Source organism: Nannospalax galili, unplaced genomic scaffold (genome assembly GCF_000622305.1).
Source record: "Nannospalax galili isolate Female #2095 unplaced genomic scaffold, S.galili_v1.0 scaffold341, whole genome shotgun sequence".
In the NCBI taxonomy this organism is placed as follows: Eukaryota; Metazoa; Chordata; class Mammalia; order Rodentia; family Spalacidae; genus Nannospalax; species Nannospalax galili.
The window spans coordinates 1,692,800-1,705,227 of record NW_008346082.1 but is presented as its reverse complement, the minus strand read 5'-3'; the positions used below and the strand labels follow the sequence as shown (position 1 = coordinate 1,705,227).

The 12,428-nt window shown below is 42.1% G+C and overlaps 1 protein-coding gene across 1 annotated transcript in view; it reads right to left on the bottom strand.

Moving 5' to 3' along the window:
- Kif24 (kinesin family member 24) overlaps positions 1–12,428 on the bottom strand; it is an 81,598-nt gene that overhangs the window by 6,122 nt on the left and 63,048 nt on the right. The window contains exons 7-9 of the mRNA XM_029568002.1: positions 8,776–8,897; positions 7,862–7,967; positions 1,591–1,662 (exon numbers count right to left, since the gene is read on the bottom strand). Of these exons, the coding sequence (XP_029423862.1) occupies positions 1,591–1,662; positions 7,862–7,967; positions 8,776–8,897 (300 nt within the window). The remainder of the gene's footprint in view (positions 1–1,590; positions 1,663–7,861; positions 7,968–8,775; positions 8,898–12,428) is intronic.

Sequence of the window (12,428 nt, the reverse complement as noted above, 5' to 3'; positions counted from 1 at the left end):
GCTTTTTTTTTTTTTTTTTTTTGATTCCTGATAGCATGTTCTTAAAACTATAAAAACAATAAATGGTCACATCATGGACACTCTTATAACATGGAAAGTTATAACACAATGCTGGCTTTTCTTATCTTCTAAAACTTTTCCCCATGGAGCTACATATATAATAGAAAAAGTGCTTTAAAATAGTACAATCATAACTTTTTTTTTTTTGAGACAGGATGTTACTATGTAGCCAAGGCTGGCCTGGAACTCACAGAGATCTATCTGCCTGCCTCTGCCTCCAAAGTGCTGGGATTAAAGGCATGTGCCACCATACCCAGCATGAAGCAGGGAGAGGGGTAAACAGACAGCATCTCGTGTTGCCCAGGCTGATCTCAAATTTATGGACTCAAGCAACTCTCCTGCCTCACCCTGAGTAGCTGGGAACACAGGCACACACTATGATATTCAGCATATTATTTGCTTATATTTTCTGAGGCACAGTCTTGCTATGGTGTGCAGGCTGGTCTCAGCCTCCCAAGTAGTTGGACTTCAGGTATATGCCTCCATACCTGCAATAAAGTTCTTCATGGAAAGGTATTATCTTAGTTAATTGTCAACTTGACATTGCCTAAAGTCATCTGAGAAGGAAGTGTCAATTAAGGGATTGTCCAGATCAGACTGGCCTGTGGGCATGTCTCTGGGGAGTTGTCTTGGATGTTAATTGATACAGGAGGGCCTAGCCCACTGTGAACAGCATATTCAGAGGGCAGGTGGTCCTGGGCTGTATTAAAAAGCTGGCTAAGCACAGGTCTGGAAGGGAGTTAGCAAGTATTCCTCCATCACTTCGGCTTTTTAAGTTCCTGCCCTGACTTCCCTCAGTGATGGACTGTGATCTGGTAGTATGTGGTGGTTTAAAAAAAAAATGTCTCCCATAGGCTCTCAAGTATTTGAACACTTGGTACATGATCCTGAGTAGCTGGTGGTGCTGTTTGTGGAGGTTTAGGAAGTGTGGCTTGCTGGAGGAAGCACAGCACTGGGGGTGGTCTTTGAGAGTTCATAGCCTTGCCCTATTTCCAGTTTCATTCTCTCTTCCTGCTCATGCTTAAAGATGTGAGCACTCAGCTTTCTGCTCTTGCTGCCTCCTGTGAACCGCCCCCCCCCCCCCCAAATGGACGCTTACCCCTCTGGAACTGTAAGCCAAATAAACTCTTCCTTCTGTATCTTGCCTTGGTCATGGTGTTTTATCACAGCAACAGAAAAGTAGCTAATACAGAGTATAAGTCAAATAAACCTATTTCTACCTTAAGTCACTTTTGGTCAGTGTTTTTTTCACAGTAACAATGAAACTAGAACAGTGGTGACAAGAGGAGCATGGTGACTTTCTCAGGACTTAGCTGCCCTGGTGCTGCAGATACCTTTGCCCGTGTTTTCCCTCTGCAGAGGCCTAGTAGACTGAAAGCTCCTGCAGGGAAAATGACACTTCCCTTCTCTTCTCCCCAGTATGTTTAGCCTCATGACTTGCTGGTATGGATGCTCTGCTAAATGAACAAAATAATGGAAGAAGGAACAACAAATAACCAGAAGAAACTCAAAGCCCTTGTTTAACTTTACCTGGGTTAACTTGCTCTGCCTGAAAGGAGTATGAGTATGTTCCTGGTCCAGTGCGCGGATACATTCCTTCAGCTGTAAAGTGGAAGAGTAACAAGCGTATCAAGTGTCATATGTCAAGTAAATAACACATCAGATGCTATATCCACAGAAAGTTTCTTTTTATTTTTTTGAAAGGGTCTCCCAGGGGCTGGAGAAATGGCTCAGAGGTTAAGAGCATTGGTTGTTCTTGCAGAAGACCCAGGTTTGAATCCCAGAACCCACATGGCAGCTAACAACTGTCCATAACTCCAGTTCCAGGGGATCCGACAGCCTCTTCTGTCCTCTGTGGGCATTGCACAACACAGGTGTATTTACCTGCACACAGGCAATACATGCAGATGCACAAAATAAAAATAATAAAATATTTTTAAAAAATCTTGAAAAAAAAGAAAGAAAGAAAGAAAGAAAGGGTCTCCCTAGTCCCAGCCTGCCTGGAACTTACTAAGTAGATCAGGTTGGCTTCAATCTCACAAAGATACACTTGCCTCTGCCTCCTAAGGTCTGGGATTAAAGGTGTGTGCCACCATGCCTGGCTAAAACTTATTTTTCTTTTTTCTTTTTATTATTTTTATTTTATGAGTGTATTGCCTGCATGTAAGTGAGTATACCCACGTTGTACAATGCTGCAGAGGTCAGAAGAGGGCTTCGGATTCCCCTGGAACTGGAGTCAAGGATGGTTTGTAGCCACCATGTGGGTGCTGGGAATCGAGCCCAGGTCCTTTGCAAGAGCAATCAGTGCTCTTAACTGCTGAGCCATCTCTCTAGCTCCAAGCTTATTTTTCTTAAATACAGAAATCTCAGAGGGCTAGAGAGATGGCTTAGCAGTTAAGAGCACTTGCTGCTCTTCCAGAGGACCTAAGTTTGGTTCCCAGTACCCACACTAAGCATCTTACAACCACCTGTAACACTTATCTCCAGGGGATCTATCTAATGCCCTCTTCTGGCCTCTGCAGGCACCCAAGCACACACAGCATACACACACACATTGATATATACTTAACATAAATAAAAAATAAATATAAATCTTAAGGGCTAGAGAGATGGCTTCATGGTTAAGAACATTTGCTGCTCTTGTAGAGGACCCAGGTTGGGTTCCCACTACCCAGTTCCAGGAGATCTGATGCCCTGGTCTGGTCTCTACAGCTACCAGGCATGCATGCACATGGTACATCTACATATATGGATGCACTCACACATACACATAAAATTTAGAAACCCTTAAGATTATGTAAAAATAAATAAATAATGCACACTCAGGCAATTTCCCTAAAAGACGGTCAAAATGTCCTGTCATTTCTGTTCAATATGTAAAACCAAGCAAGACTGGGAGATACCATCCTGTGTGGTCTTGCTAAGGGCCTCCCAGCTTAGAGGTGGTGATCCTAGATTAGCTCTGAGTAGTGAGAGACATAAACCCAGGAACCTACCCTGAGTTCCTGGAGTCTAAGCTTATGTAGTGGTAAGTCTAACTTGCCTAGTTCTCTTCACAATCTTTCCAACTCCTGGTGTGATCATGTAGAGAAAATATCTATAGCCACTTCCCCTTCCCCCTACTCTACATGCACACCTATAGGTGTAGATTCGAGTACAGACCTGGATATAACCTGAGTGGGCAGGAGAAATTCTACATCAGAGGCAGAATGGTGCTGAGACCTGGATATAACCTGAGTGGGCAGGAGAAATTCTACATCAGAGGCAGAATGGTGCTGAGACCTGGATATAACCTGAGTGGGCAAGAGAAATTCTATATCAGAGGCAGAATGGTGCTGAAAAATTGCCTCACACTGCCCTCTCATTTTAGTTCTTTATTTTCCTTTTTTTTTTTTTTTTTTCTTTTCTGAGACAAGGGTCTCCCTGTAGCTCCAGCTGGCCTGGAACTCACTATGCAGACAAGGCTGGCCTCAATCTCAGAGATCCGCTATCTCTGCCTCCCAAGTGCTGGAAGTAGAGGATTATACCACCATGTTTGGCTTTTCTTCATCATCACCACCATCATCATCATCATCATATTTGTGTGTGTGTGTGTGTGTGTGTGTGTAGGCACACGTGGATGCCAGAGGACAAATTTGTGGAGTCAATTCTCTTTCACCTTTACATGGGTTTCAGGGATCAAACTCAAGTTGTCAGGCTTGTGTGTGGCAAGCACCTTTATCCATTAAGCCATCTCAATGGCCCTCAGCCTCTCATTTTTATTTATTTATTTTTTGTTCTTTTTGAGACAGGGTCTCCCTGTAGACCTAGCTGACCTGGAACTCACTATGTAGACCAGACTGGCCTTGAACTCACAGAGATCCTCCTGCCTCTGCCTCCTGAGTGCTGAGATTAAAGGTATGTGCCATCACACCTGGCTCTCTTTTTTTTTTGTTTTTTTTTTTTTTGGTCTTTTTGAGACAGGGTTTTCCTGTAGCCCAACCTGGCCTGGAACTCATTATGTAGACCAGGTTGGTCTTGAACTCACAAAGATCTGCCTGCCTCTGCCTCCTGAGTACTTGGAACAAAGGCGTGCACCACCACCTAGCTTTCCAGCTCTCATTTTTATCTTTAAAAACTTATTTATGGGGGCTGGAGAGATGGCTCACTGGTTAAGAACACTGACTGTTCTTGCAGAAGACCTGGGTTTGAATCCCAGCACCCACATGGCAGCTAACAACTGTCCGTAACTCCAGTACCAGGGCATCCAATAGCCTCTTCTGTCCTCTGTGGGCATTGCACGACACAGGTGCACTTACCTACATCCAGGCAATACATGCATACACATAAAATAAAAAAATTAAAAAAATATTTATTTATTTTCATTTTACGTGTAGAGGTGTTTTGACTGCATGTCTGTAAGTGTATCTGTGTATACAACGCCCTCAGAGGCCAGAAGAGAGCATAGAACCCCAGTCCTCTGGAAGAGCAGTCAGTGCTCTTAACTCCTGAGCCATCTCTCCAGCCCCAACCCTCTCATTTTTAAAAAGGTGTAACTGTAGCAAGGGAATGTTATTTGCTCCTGAGCTTTGCTCTTGGTGAGAGGTGCTCACTGGTCTTCACTAGGACTGGCAAAATTCTGGATATGGTGGACCATGGTGTACCTCTAGGAACATGTTCATCAGAAATAGTGGCGGGGTGGGAAGGGCAAGACAAAGGAAGAGACAGTAAATGAAAAGAGAGGGAGAGGCCAGGCATGGTGGCACATACCTTTAATCCCAGCATTCGGGGGGTGGAGGCAGGTGGACCTCTGTGAGTTCAAGGCCATCAAAAAGATGAGGGGAAGGGGGGAGGGAGGGAGAGGGAGAGGGAGAGGGAGAGGGAGAGGAGAGAGAGAGAGAGAGAGAGAGAGAGAGAGAGAGAGAGAGAGAGCGCCACAACCCAAGGTTTCCCTACTGTTATCAGGGAAGCAACATCCTCTCCTGTCACTGAATCCCTGGGATGAGGACTTACTATTGTAGCCTAGGTTGGCCTTACCCTCATGATCTGCCTTCCTCTGGAATACAGGGTGATTATAGGTGTATGAAATAATGCCCTGATATCCTTCCTTATTAAAAATCAATCCAATATCTCCCATCTTTAGCACTAGAAAGATTCTCCAGAAAGGATGAAAAGGTAACCAAACAGTGAGCCTGAGTGATACCAATCTAAGTATGAACTCTTGAGTCCTTCTTGATTCTGTGACTCAAAATGGTCAACAACTTTACTCAACACTAAGAGAGCCAAGGAAAACATTCAGAAAGAAACAAGGGGCACCTTTGCATACCGTAAAAGATTCTGGCTGGACGTGGTAGTGCACGCCTTTAGTCCCAGCACTTGGGAGGCAGAGGCAGGCGGATCTCTGTGAGTTCAAGGCCAGCCTGGTCTACATAGTGAGTTCCAGGATAGCTGGGGCTACAGGGAGACCCTGTCTCAAAAAGACCAAAAAAAAAAAAAAAAAAGAATCCCACAAAATTTTGGTTAGAGGTTATGGATACTTAACCAATTCATTCAATCCATCTGTCCTGAGTATCCTAATCTATAAGGTGGGGATGAAAGAACCTGCTAAACTTGACATACAGAGTTGTTGGGAAAACTAAATCAGAATGTAGAAATGTTAAAAATACATTCACGGGAGGTAAGGTCATGGAAATTTCAAATGTTATTCAACCCACGATACTAAAAATATTGCTTTCCTGTGTAATGAATGTGAAAAGCTATTGCTGATATATTTTGCATGCTTTCTTAATAATAAATCCTCAAAGTCAGTGTGTATTTTACATTTATAGACATCTTAATTCAAATTATCCACACTGGAGAGCACATGTACAGATCTAACCATTTTGGGAAATATGGAGAACAGAGTAACATGTTAAACATCAATATGGGATGCCGTCATCCAAGTCCAGAATGTGGGAAACTTAAAGGACAAGTGTCCTTCCCCTCTTTAAAACAAGTATGCTGATAATTAAAAAAAAAAAACAAGGGACATAGGGAAAAGTTGACGGATGACATTGTTTGCATCTTGAACAAGTCAAACATAAAAAGACAATTATGGGATAACTAGAGACTCTAAAAAAAAGTATTTTATTATTTTTATTTTATGTTGTGAGTGTATTGCCTGCATGTATGTGAGCGCACCTGTGTCATGCAATGCTGTGGAGGTCAGAAGAGGGCTTTGGATTCCCCTGGAACTGGAGTTAAGGATGGTTTGTAGCTGCCATATGGGTGCTGGGAATCAAACCCAGGTCCTCTGCAAGAGCAGTCAGTGCCCTTAACCACTGAGTCACCTCTCCAGCCCCTATTATTTTTATTTTATGTTGTGAGTGTATTGCCTGCATGTATGTAAGTGCACCGTGTTGTGTAGTCCCCATGGAGTAGTAAAGGTCAGAAGAGGGTCATCTGATTCCCTGGAACTGGAGTTAAGGACAGTTGTTAGTCACTATGTGGTACTTGGAACCGAACCCAGGTCCTCTGCAAGAACAGCCAGGGCTCTTAACTGATAAGCCATCTCTCCAACCCCTAGTGATTTTTAAAAGTACTTATTGAATAGTAGGTAATATAGAATGATAATGGTTATTACAGAAATGTTAAAAAGCTGGGCCTGGTGGTGCATACCTTTAGTTCCAGCACTTGGGAGGCAGATGCAGGAGGATCTCTGTGAGTTCAAGGCCAGCCTGGTCTACATAGCAAGCTCCAGGTCAGCTGGGGCTACAGGGAGACCCTGTCTCAAAAAGACCAAAAAAAGTTTAAAAATAGAGAGTCCTTTTCTTTGATATATATCAAATATTTATAAAATGGCTTGATGAGTAGAGCTTCCTTTAAAATAAAATAATCAGGAGCTAGCTAGATGGCTCAGTGGGTAAAAGTTCTTGCCTCACAAACCTTGACCACCTGAGTGTGACCCCTGGAAACCATGGTAGGAAAGAACAGACTCTCAAAGGTTGCCTTCTGATCTACACACATACACACATATCACACAGTAAAAATAAATGAAATAATCCAACCCAAGGGAAAGGTAGGGTTGATTAGGTTTTTGAATATTTTATACTTGTTTGTGAATACATGTATATGGGCACATGTGTGTCATCATACACATGTGGAGGTCAGAGGGCAATCTGTAGGAGTTAGCTCTCTCCTTCCACCATGTGGATCCCAGGAATCAAACTCAGGCTTGGCAGCAGGCACCTTTACCGGCTGAATCATCTTGCTGGCCCTAGTTGGGTTTTTCAGCTGCTGAAACTGGGTGACAAGTATAAGAGATCACTATACTCTTTGTGCTGTGTTTATATGCTTGAAGTATACATCTTAAAATTTACAGAGTAGAGGGGCTGGAGAGATGGCTTAGTGGTTAAGAGTGCCGATTGCTCTTGTAGAGGATTCGGGTTCAAATCCCGGTACTCACATGGTAGTTAACAACCATCTGTAACTCCAGTTACAGGGGATCTGACACCTTCTGACCTCCATGGGTACTGCAGGATATGGATGCACTTACATACATGCAGGCAATACAGTCATACACATAAAAATAAAATAAAATAATTTAGAGTAAAAAAAGCTTTTTAAGCTAACCATTTACCAACTGCAGATATATTTCTCTTCCTGACTGGTAGAGATTGATGAGAGGAAAAGGCAGCAGGGAGAGAGAGAAGAGCTGCCCAGCACTATGGAGAGATTGCCTACAAACCTCAGTCCAGCTAGTCCACTTCAGATGACAGCATGTATGTCAGTCATATATAAGGGGCAAAGTCTCTCGAGGATTTTTAGATTCTGAACAACTTACAGCCAGAAGACTCTGGTTTATTTCTGCACCCTCCATCTTTGTCTGTCTGTCTGAGTCCTTAGCATCTGCTGCTCTTTCACTGCCAGCCAAATCAATGAAAGAGATCCTAGAGAAAAGACACAACAGGAATGACTTCTTTGGGGCTTTGGTTTATTTTCACATTAGGTGACATTTTGTGACCTCAGGAAGAAACTAACCCAGGCTCATCCTCAGCAAAAAAAAAGACATTACTATTAACGTTCCAAAAACATTACAAGATTCTGATGTGTCAGCAGGTGCTGGCACTGTTCACTCACACATTTCTGCTGGGTCTAGTAATTCGTGAGAAAGTATGATGAAATTAATAAAGCATTTTCCCCACAAGGCTAAATGTCCACAATGCAAATCACTTAGGTGACTACTCAGATAATTAAATAGGAAGTTTTATTGGCTGTTTTCTAACAACAAGAAAGGATGAAAAAGAAAAGAAAGACTCATTACTCAGAGGTTAGATGGGCTCATCCATCAGTATGGCAGAGAGTTTGCTAAGAAAGCGCCAGAGAAGCAATGAATGTATCCAATTGTCTTACATCTTCTTTAAAGAAGAATGGCTTTCCCCCTACCACCCCACCCCATTTATGGCCTGCAAACTCTGAGAAGCATTCCTTGCTGTTTCTCTGCTGATACTGTGTTTCATATTAGAAGCAATCAATGTCCCTTTTAATAACTTAGGGTTGACCAACAATAGGTCATTACTTCATGGCTAATCAACTGATGGCACTTTAGTACAATGATTTATTTCAAGATTAATGACACTACTCTGTATCTCTGCAATGAAGAACCAAGGTGGCAGGGTGTCCTGTGTTGATCATGCATATTTCAAAGTCACATAAGGAAAGACAGACAATATAATTCTCTGCATATTTCCAGCTCACCTGCCAAATGTCCTCTTGGCTGCATCTTTGATCTGAATTTGTATGATAGCATGGGAGCGGGAAGAATCCGTATTGACTCCAGTTGCCCCAGTGCTACGTTCCTTGCTGCCCTTTAAGATCACCTGAAATTACAATCCATATGTTAACTTCCTTTAGGAGAAACCAAAACTCTGAAAAGTTGGCTAAGCAAGCAGTAGAGGTGAGGCATGTAATTGTGTTAGCATACTGCAGTTTTTTTCTATCCAGGTGGAAGGCTGCAGAGACACTAAATCACACATTCTAAGTACCCAACAGCAATGAAAACAATGCAGAATACTAATCTTATGGTAGAACATTCAACAGCTCAAGAGCTGATTTACTTCTTGATTTTATATACCCTTTTTAATATCTTTGATGGATCTAGGCTAACTAAAATCCCCAGAGCATAACTTGGCTCCCAAGCAAGGTCTCACAATATTTATCTTATCTTACTGAAGCAAAGGACAGAAATGTGCACCATGGAATGACTGATCACATCTACCCATTCCACCAGGATGCAGGTATGAAGAAGGTCAGGCCTGATATACAGGAAGAGGGAAGTAGTTACTTCATGAACCCATAATTTCCCTTGACACCAAGGGGTAACTTCCTTACCCCTGTTTAGGAGTCAAAACTAACTGGAACCTTTTGGCCACAAAGGAATGGAAGACGGGAGGTGATGTCTCAGACCTCTAGTCTCCAATCAGTGTAAGCATAGCCATATATGAACATGATGTTCTGACTGTTTTTCAGACAGGGGCTCACTATGTAGTAGATGACTTTCAACCAGCAATCTTCCTGACTCTGCTTCCTAAGTGTTGGAATTACACGCTTGTGGCACAGCCAGGCTTGCTACCCTGATTTTGGATAGGTGGACTGCTGATAACTGAGAATCAAAGAAGGAAAAATCTTTATACATTATTTGACAGAATCCTCACAATAGCCTAATGTGGGTTAAGTGTGATTACAATGTCCAGTTTACAGCTGAGGAACAAATTTAAAGGTTGATTTCTTATAGTCAAATAGCTGTGCCATTGCAGATCCAAAGTCCACATTCAGTATGTCTGACTCCAAAGTTCATGTGGTTCCTACTACACTGTGGTGCACTTTGGATAAATTCATTTATTTTGTGGTGAATTAGGATGAGGAAGTTCTATCTCACTTTTCTTCTCAATCTTTCAGAATTTTAATTTATATCACATTGAACATATCCCTGAATTCTAAATTAAGTCCAAAACTTGACAGAATCAAGTTTAATAACAGACTTTAAAATATCTTAATGAGTAGAAACAGGTGCTTTAATCTTTTTTTCATTTTATTATTTGTTTGTTTGTGAGAGAGGGTTTCCCTGTAGCCTCGGCTCCCAGCTGGCTAGGAACTATGTAAACCAGGCTGGCCTTGATCTCACAGAGCTCCGCCTGCTTCCACCTCTGCTGGGATTAAAAGTATGCACCACTATGCTCGGCTTTAATTTTTTTTTTTAACTAATTAAAAATAAGTTCTGGGTTGGAAATATAGTTGTTTTCAGTGCTGTTGGATACTTATTCTGGTAGTAGTGGGTAGTAGTGTCTCTCTCACAAACACAAGGCCTTGGGCTTGATCCCTAGCACTGCATAAACCAAGTGTGGTAGAACCTTCACCTCTTAGGTGAAGGTAAGGCCATCAGTTTAAGGTCATTCTTACATAGTAGGTTCCAAGCTAGCTTCAGATACATGACGCCTGTCTCAGAACCCAAAACGAAACAAAAATAAGTTCTTCTAAACAAGATGGCTCTTGCCACTGAGCCCAATGACCTGAGTTTGATTCCTGGAACCTACATGGTAGAAGGAAAGAACCAACTCTCACAAGTTGCCCTCTGATTTCCACATGTGCACTATGGCATTCACACCTCCCCCCCACAATAAATAATGTAAAAAAAAATTTAAAGGCCAAGCGTGGTGTACACATCTTTAATCTCAGCAGAGGTAGGTGGATGTGGATCCAAGTCCACAGTCAGCCTGGTCTACACAGCCAGTTCCAGGCTTGTCAGGGCTACATAGTGAGATCCTATCTCAAAAAAAAAAAAAAGAACCCCCCGCCCCTCCCCCCAAATTGAAGTTCTTCCATGGTCTAAGAAATAGTTAAATTTCTAAAGATTATCTGTGAGATTCAAATAGCAAATTTTAGAATTCTATTTGTGACATTTAATCTTCATCATCATCAACTTGATAAAATTTAGTTACCTACTTGACAGAATTTTGAGGTGCATCTCTGGGTATGTCTATGAAGGAGTTTCTGGAGTGGATTATATGAGGCAAAAAGGCCCACCCTGAATGTAGGCAGCATCATCCTATGGCCAGGAATCCAGGTGGGATAAAAAGGGTAAAGGAGAAGGTTGGTATGTCAGATATTTTTATTACAGTGATTAAAAATACAGAAAATGGTACCAGAGAAGCTGGGACATTGTTATGTCTAAGTCTGATCATGTGGTTATTGAGAAGTGTTTTTTGGGAGGATTTTGGAAGAGTTTGAAGATGAATGCTACTTAAGTCCTAAACTACTGTAGGCAGAGAATTGAATGGGTGGGTTTGGTGGAAACTCAGAAGACAAGAATGTTGACAGAAATGTAGTGAGTAAGAGGCATGTGGATCTCTGTGAGATCCAGGCAGTCTAGTCTACATAGTGAGTTCAGGCTATTCAGGATTATATAGTGAAACCCTATCTTAATTAAAAAAAAAGGGAGCGGGATGTTGGAGAGATGGCTTAGTGATTAAGAGCAGTAGCTGCTCTTGCAGAGGACTGGGTTTGGTTCCCAGCACCCATATGACAGCTAAAAACCATTCATAACTCTGGTCCCGGGGGATCCAATGCCCTCTTCTGACCTTTGAGGGCACTGTATGACATGGGTGCACTTACATACATACAGGCAAGACACTCATATACTAAATAAAAAGAAAATTTTTCCTAAGTTTTTTTTTTTTTAAAAAAGACTGTGTTCAGGAGGTTTCAGATGGGAGCTAGACTCTCCTGGAATTGAATTAGAGGCCATTTGTGTTATACTTTGGCGAAGAATTTGTCTACATATTGTCCATGTCCAGAAGCTTCATAGGAAGCTGAGTTTAAAGGGTAATTAAAGTTTTTAAATTAGTTTTTTAAAACTAATTAACTTGACAGAAAAAAAAGCATAGCATTTAGGCCATAGCTGGCTGTTTTCTTTTAGATTTATGGTGAAGATCAGAGGCAAAAAGTAGAGAAGGATTTCAAAAACATGCAATCTTGTCAGAAAAGGAGTGAGTTGAAAGCTGTGAACAAGGTATGGTTATTAAAGACAGTGCCATTAAAAAAGCAAGGAGATGGCTGAATGACAAAATTTGTCATGTAGGCATAAGGACCTGAGTTTGAGCCCCAGCACCTGTGTAAAAAAGTCAGTTGTGGTAGTGTGCATTTATAATCCCAGTTCTGGGGAGGCAGAGACAGGAGGATCCCTGAGGCTCAATGACCAGCCAGCTTAGCTGAATTGGTGGGCCCCAGGTCCCAGTGAAAGACCCTGTCTCAGAAATAAGATAAATATGGGCCTGGAGAAATGGCTCATTGGTTAAGAGCACCTATTTCCTCTTGGAGGAGTCTTGAGTCTGTTCCCAGCACCCACATCAGGC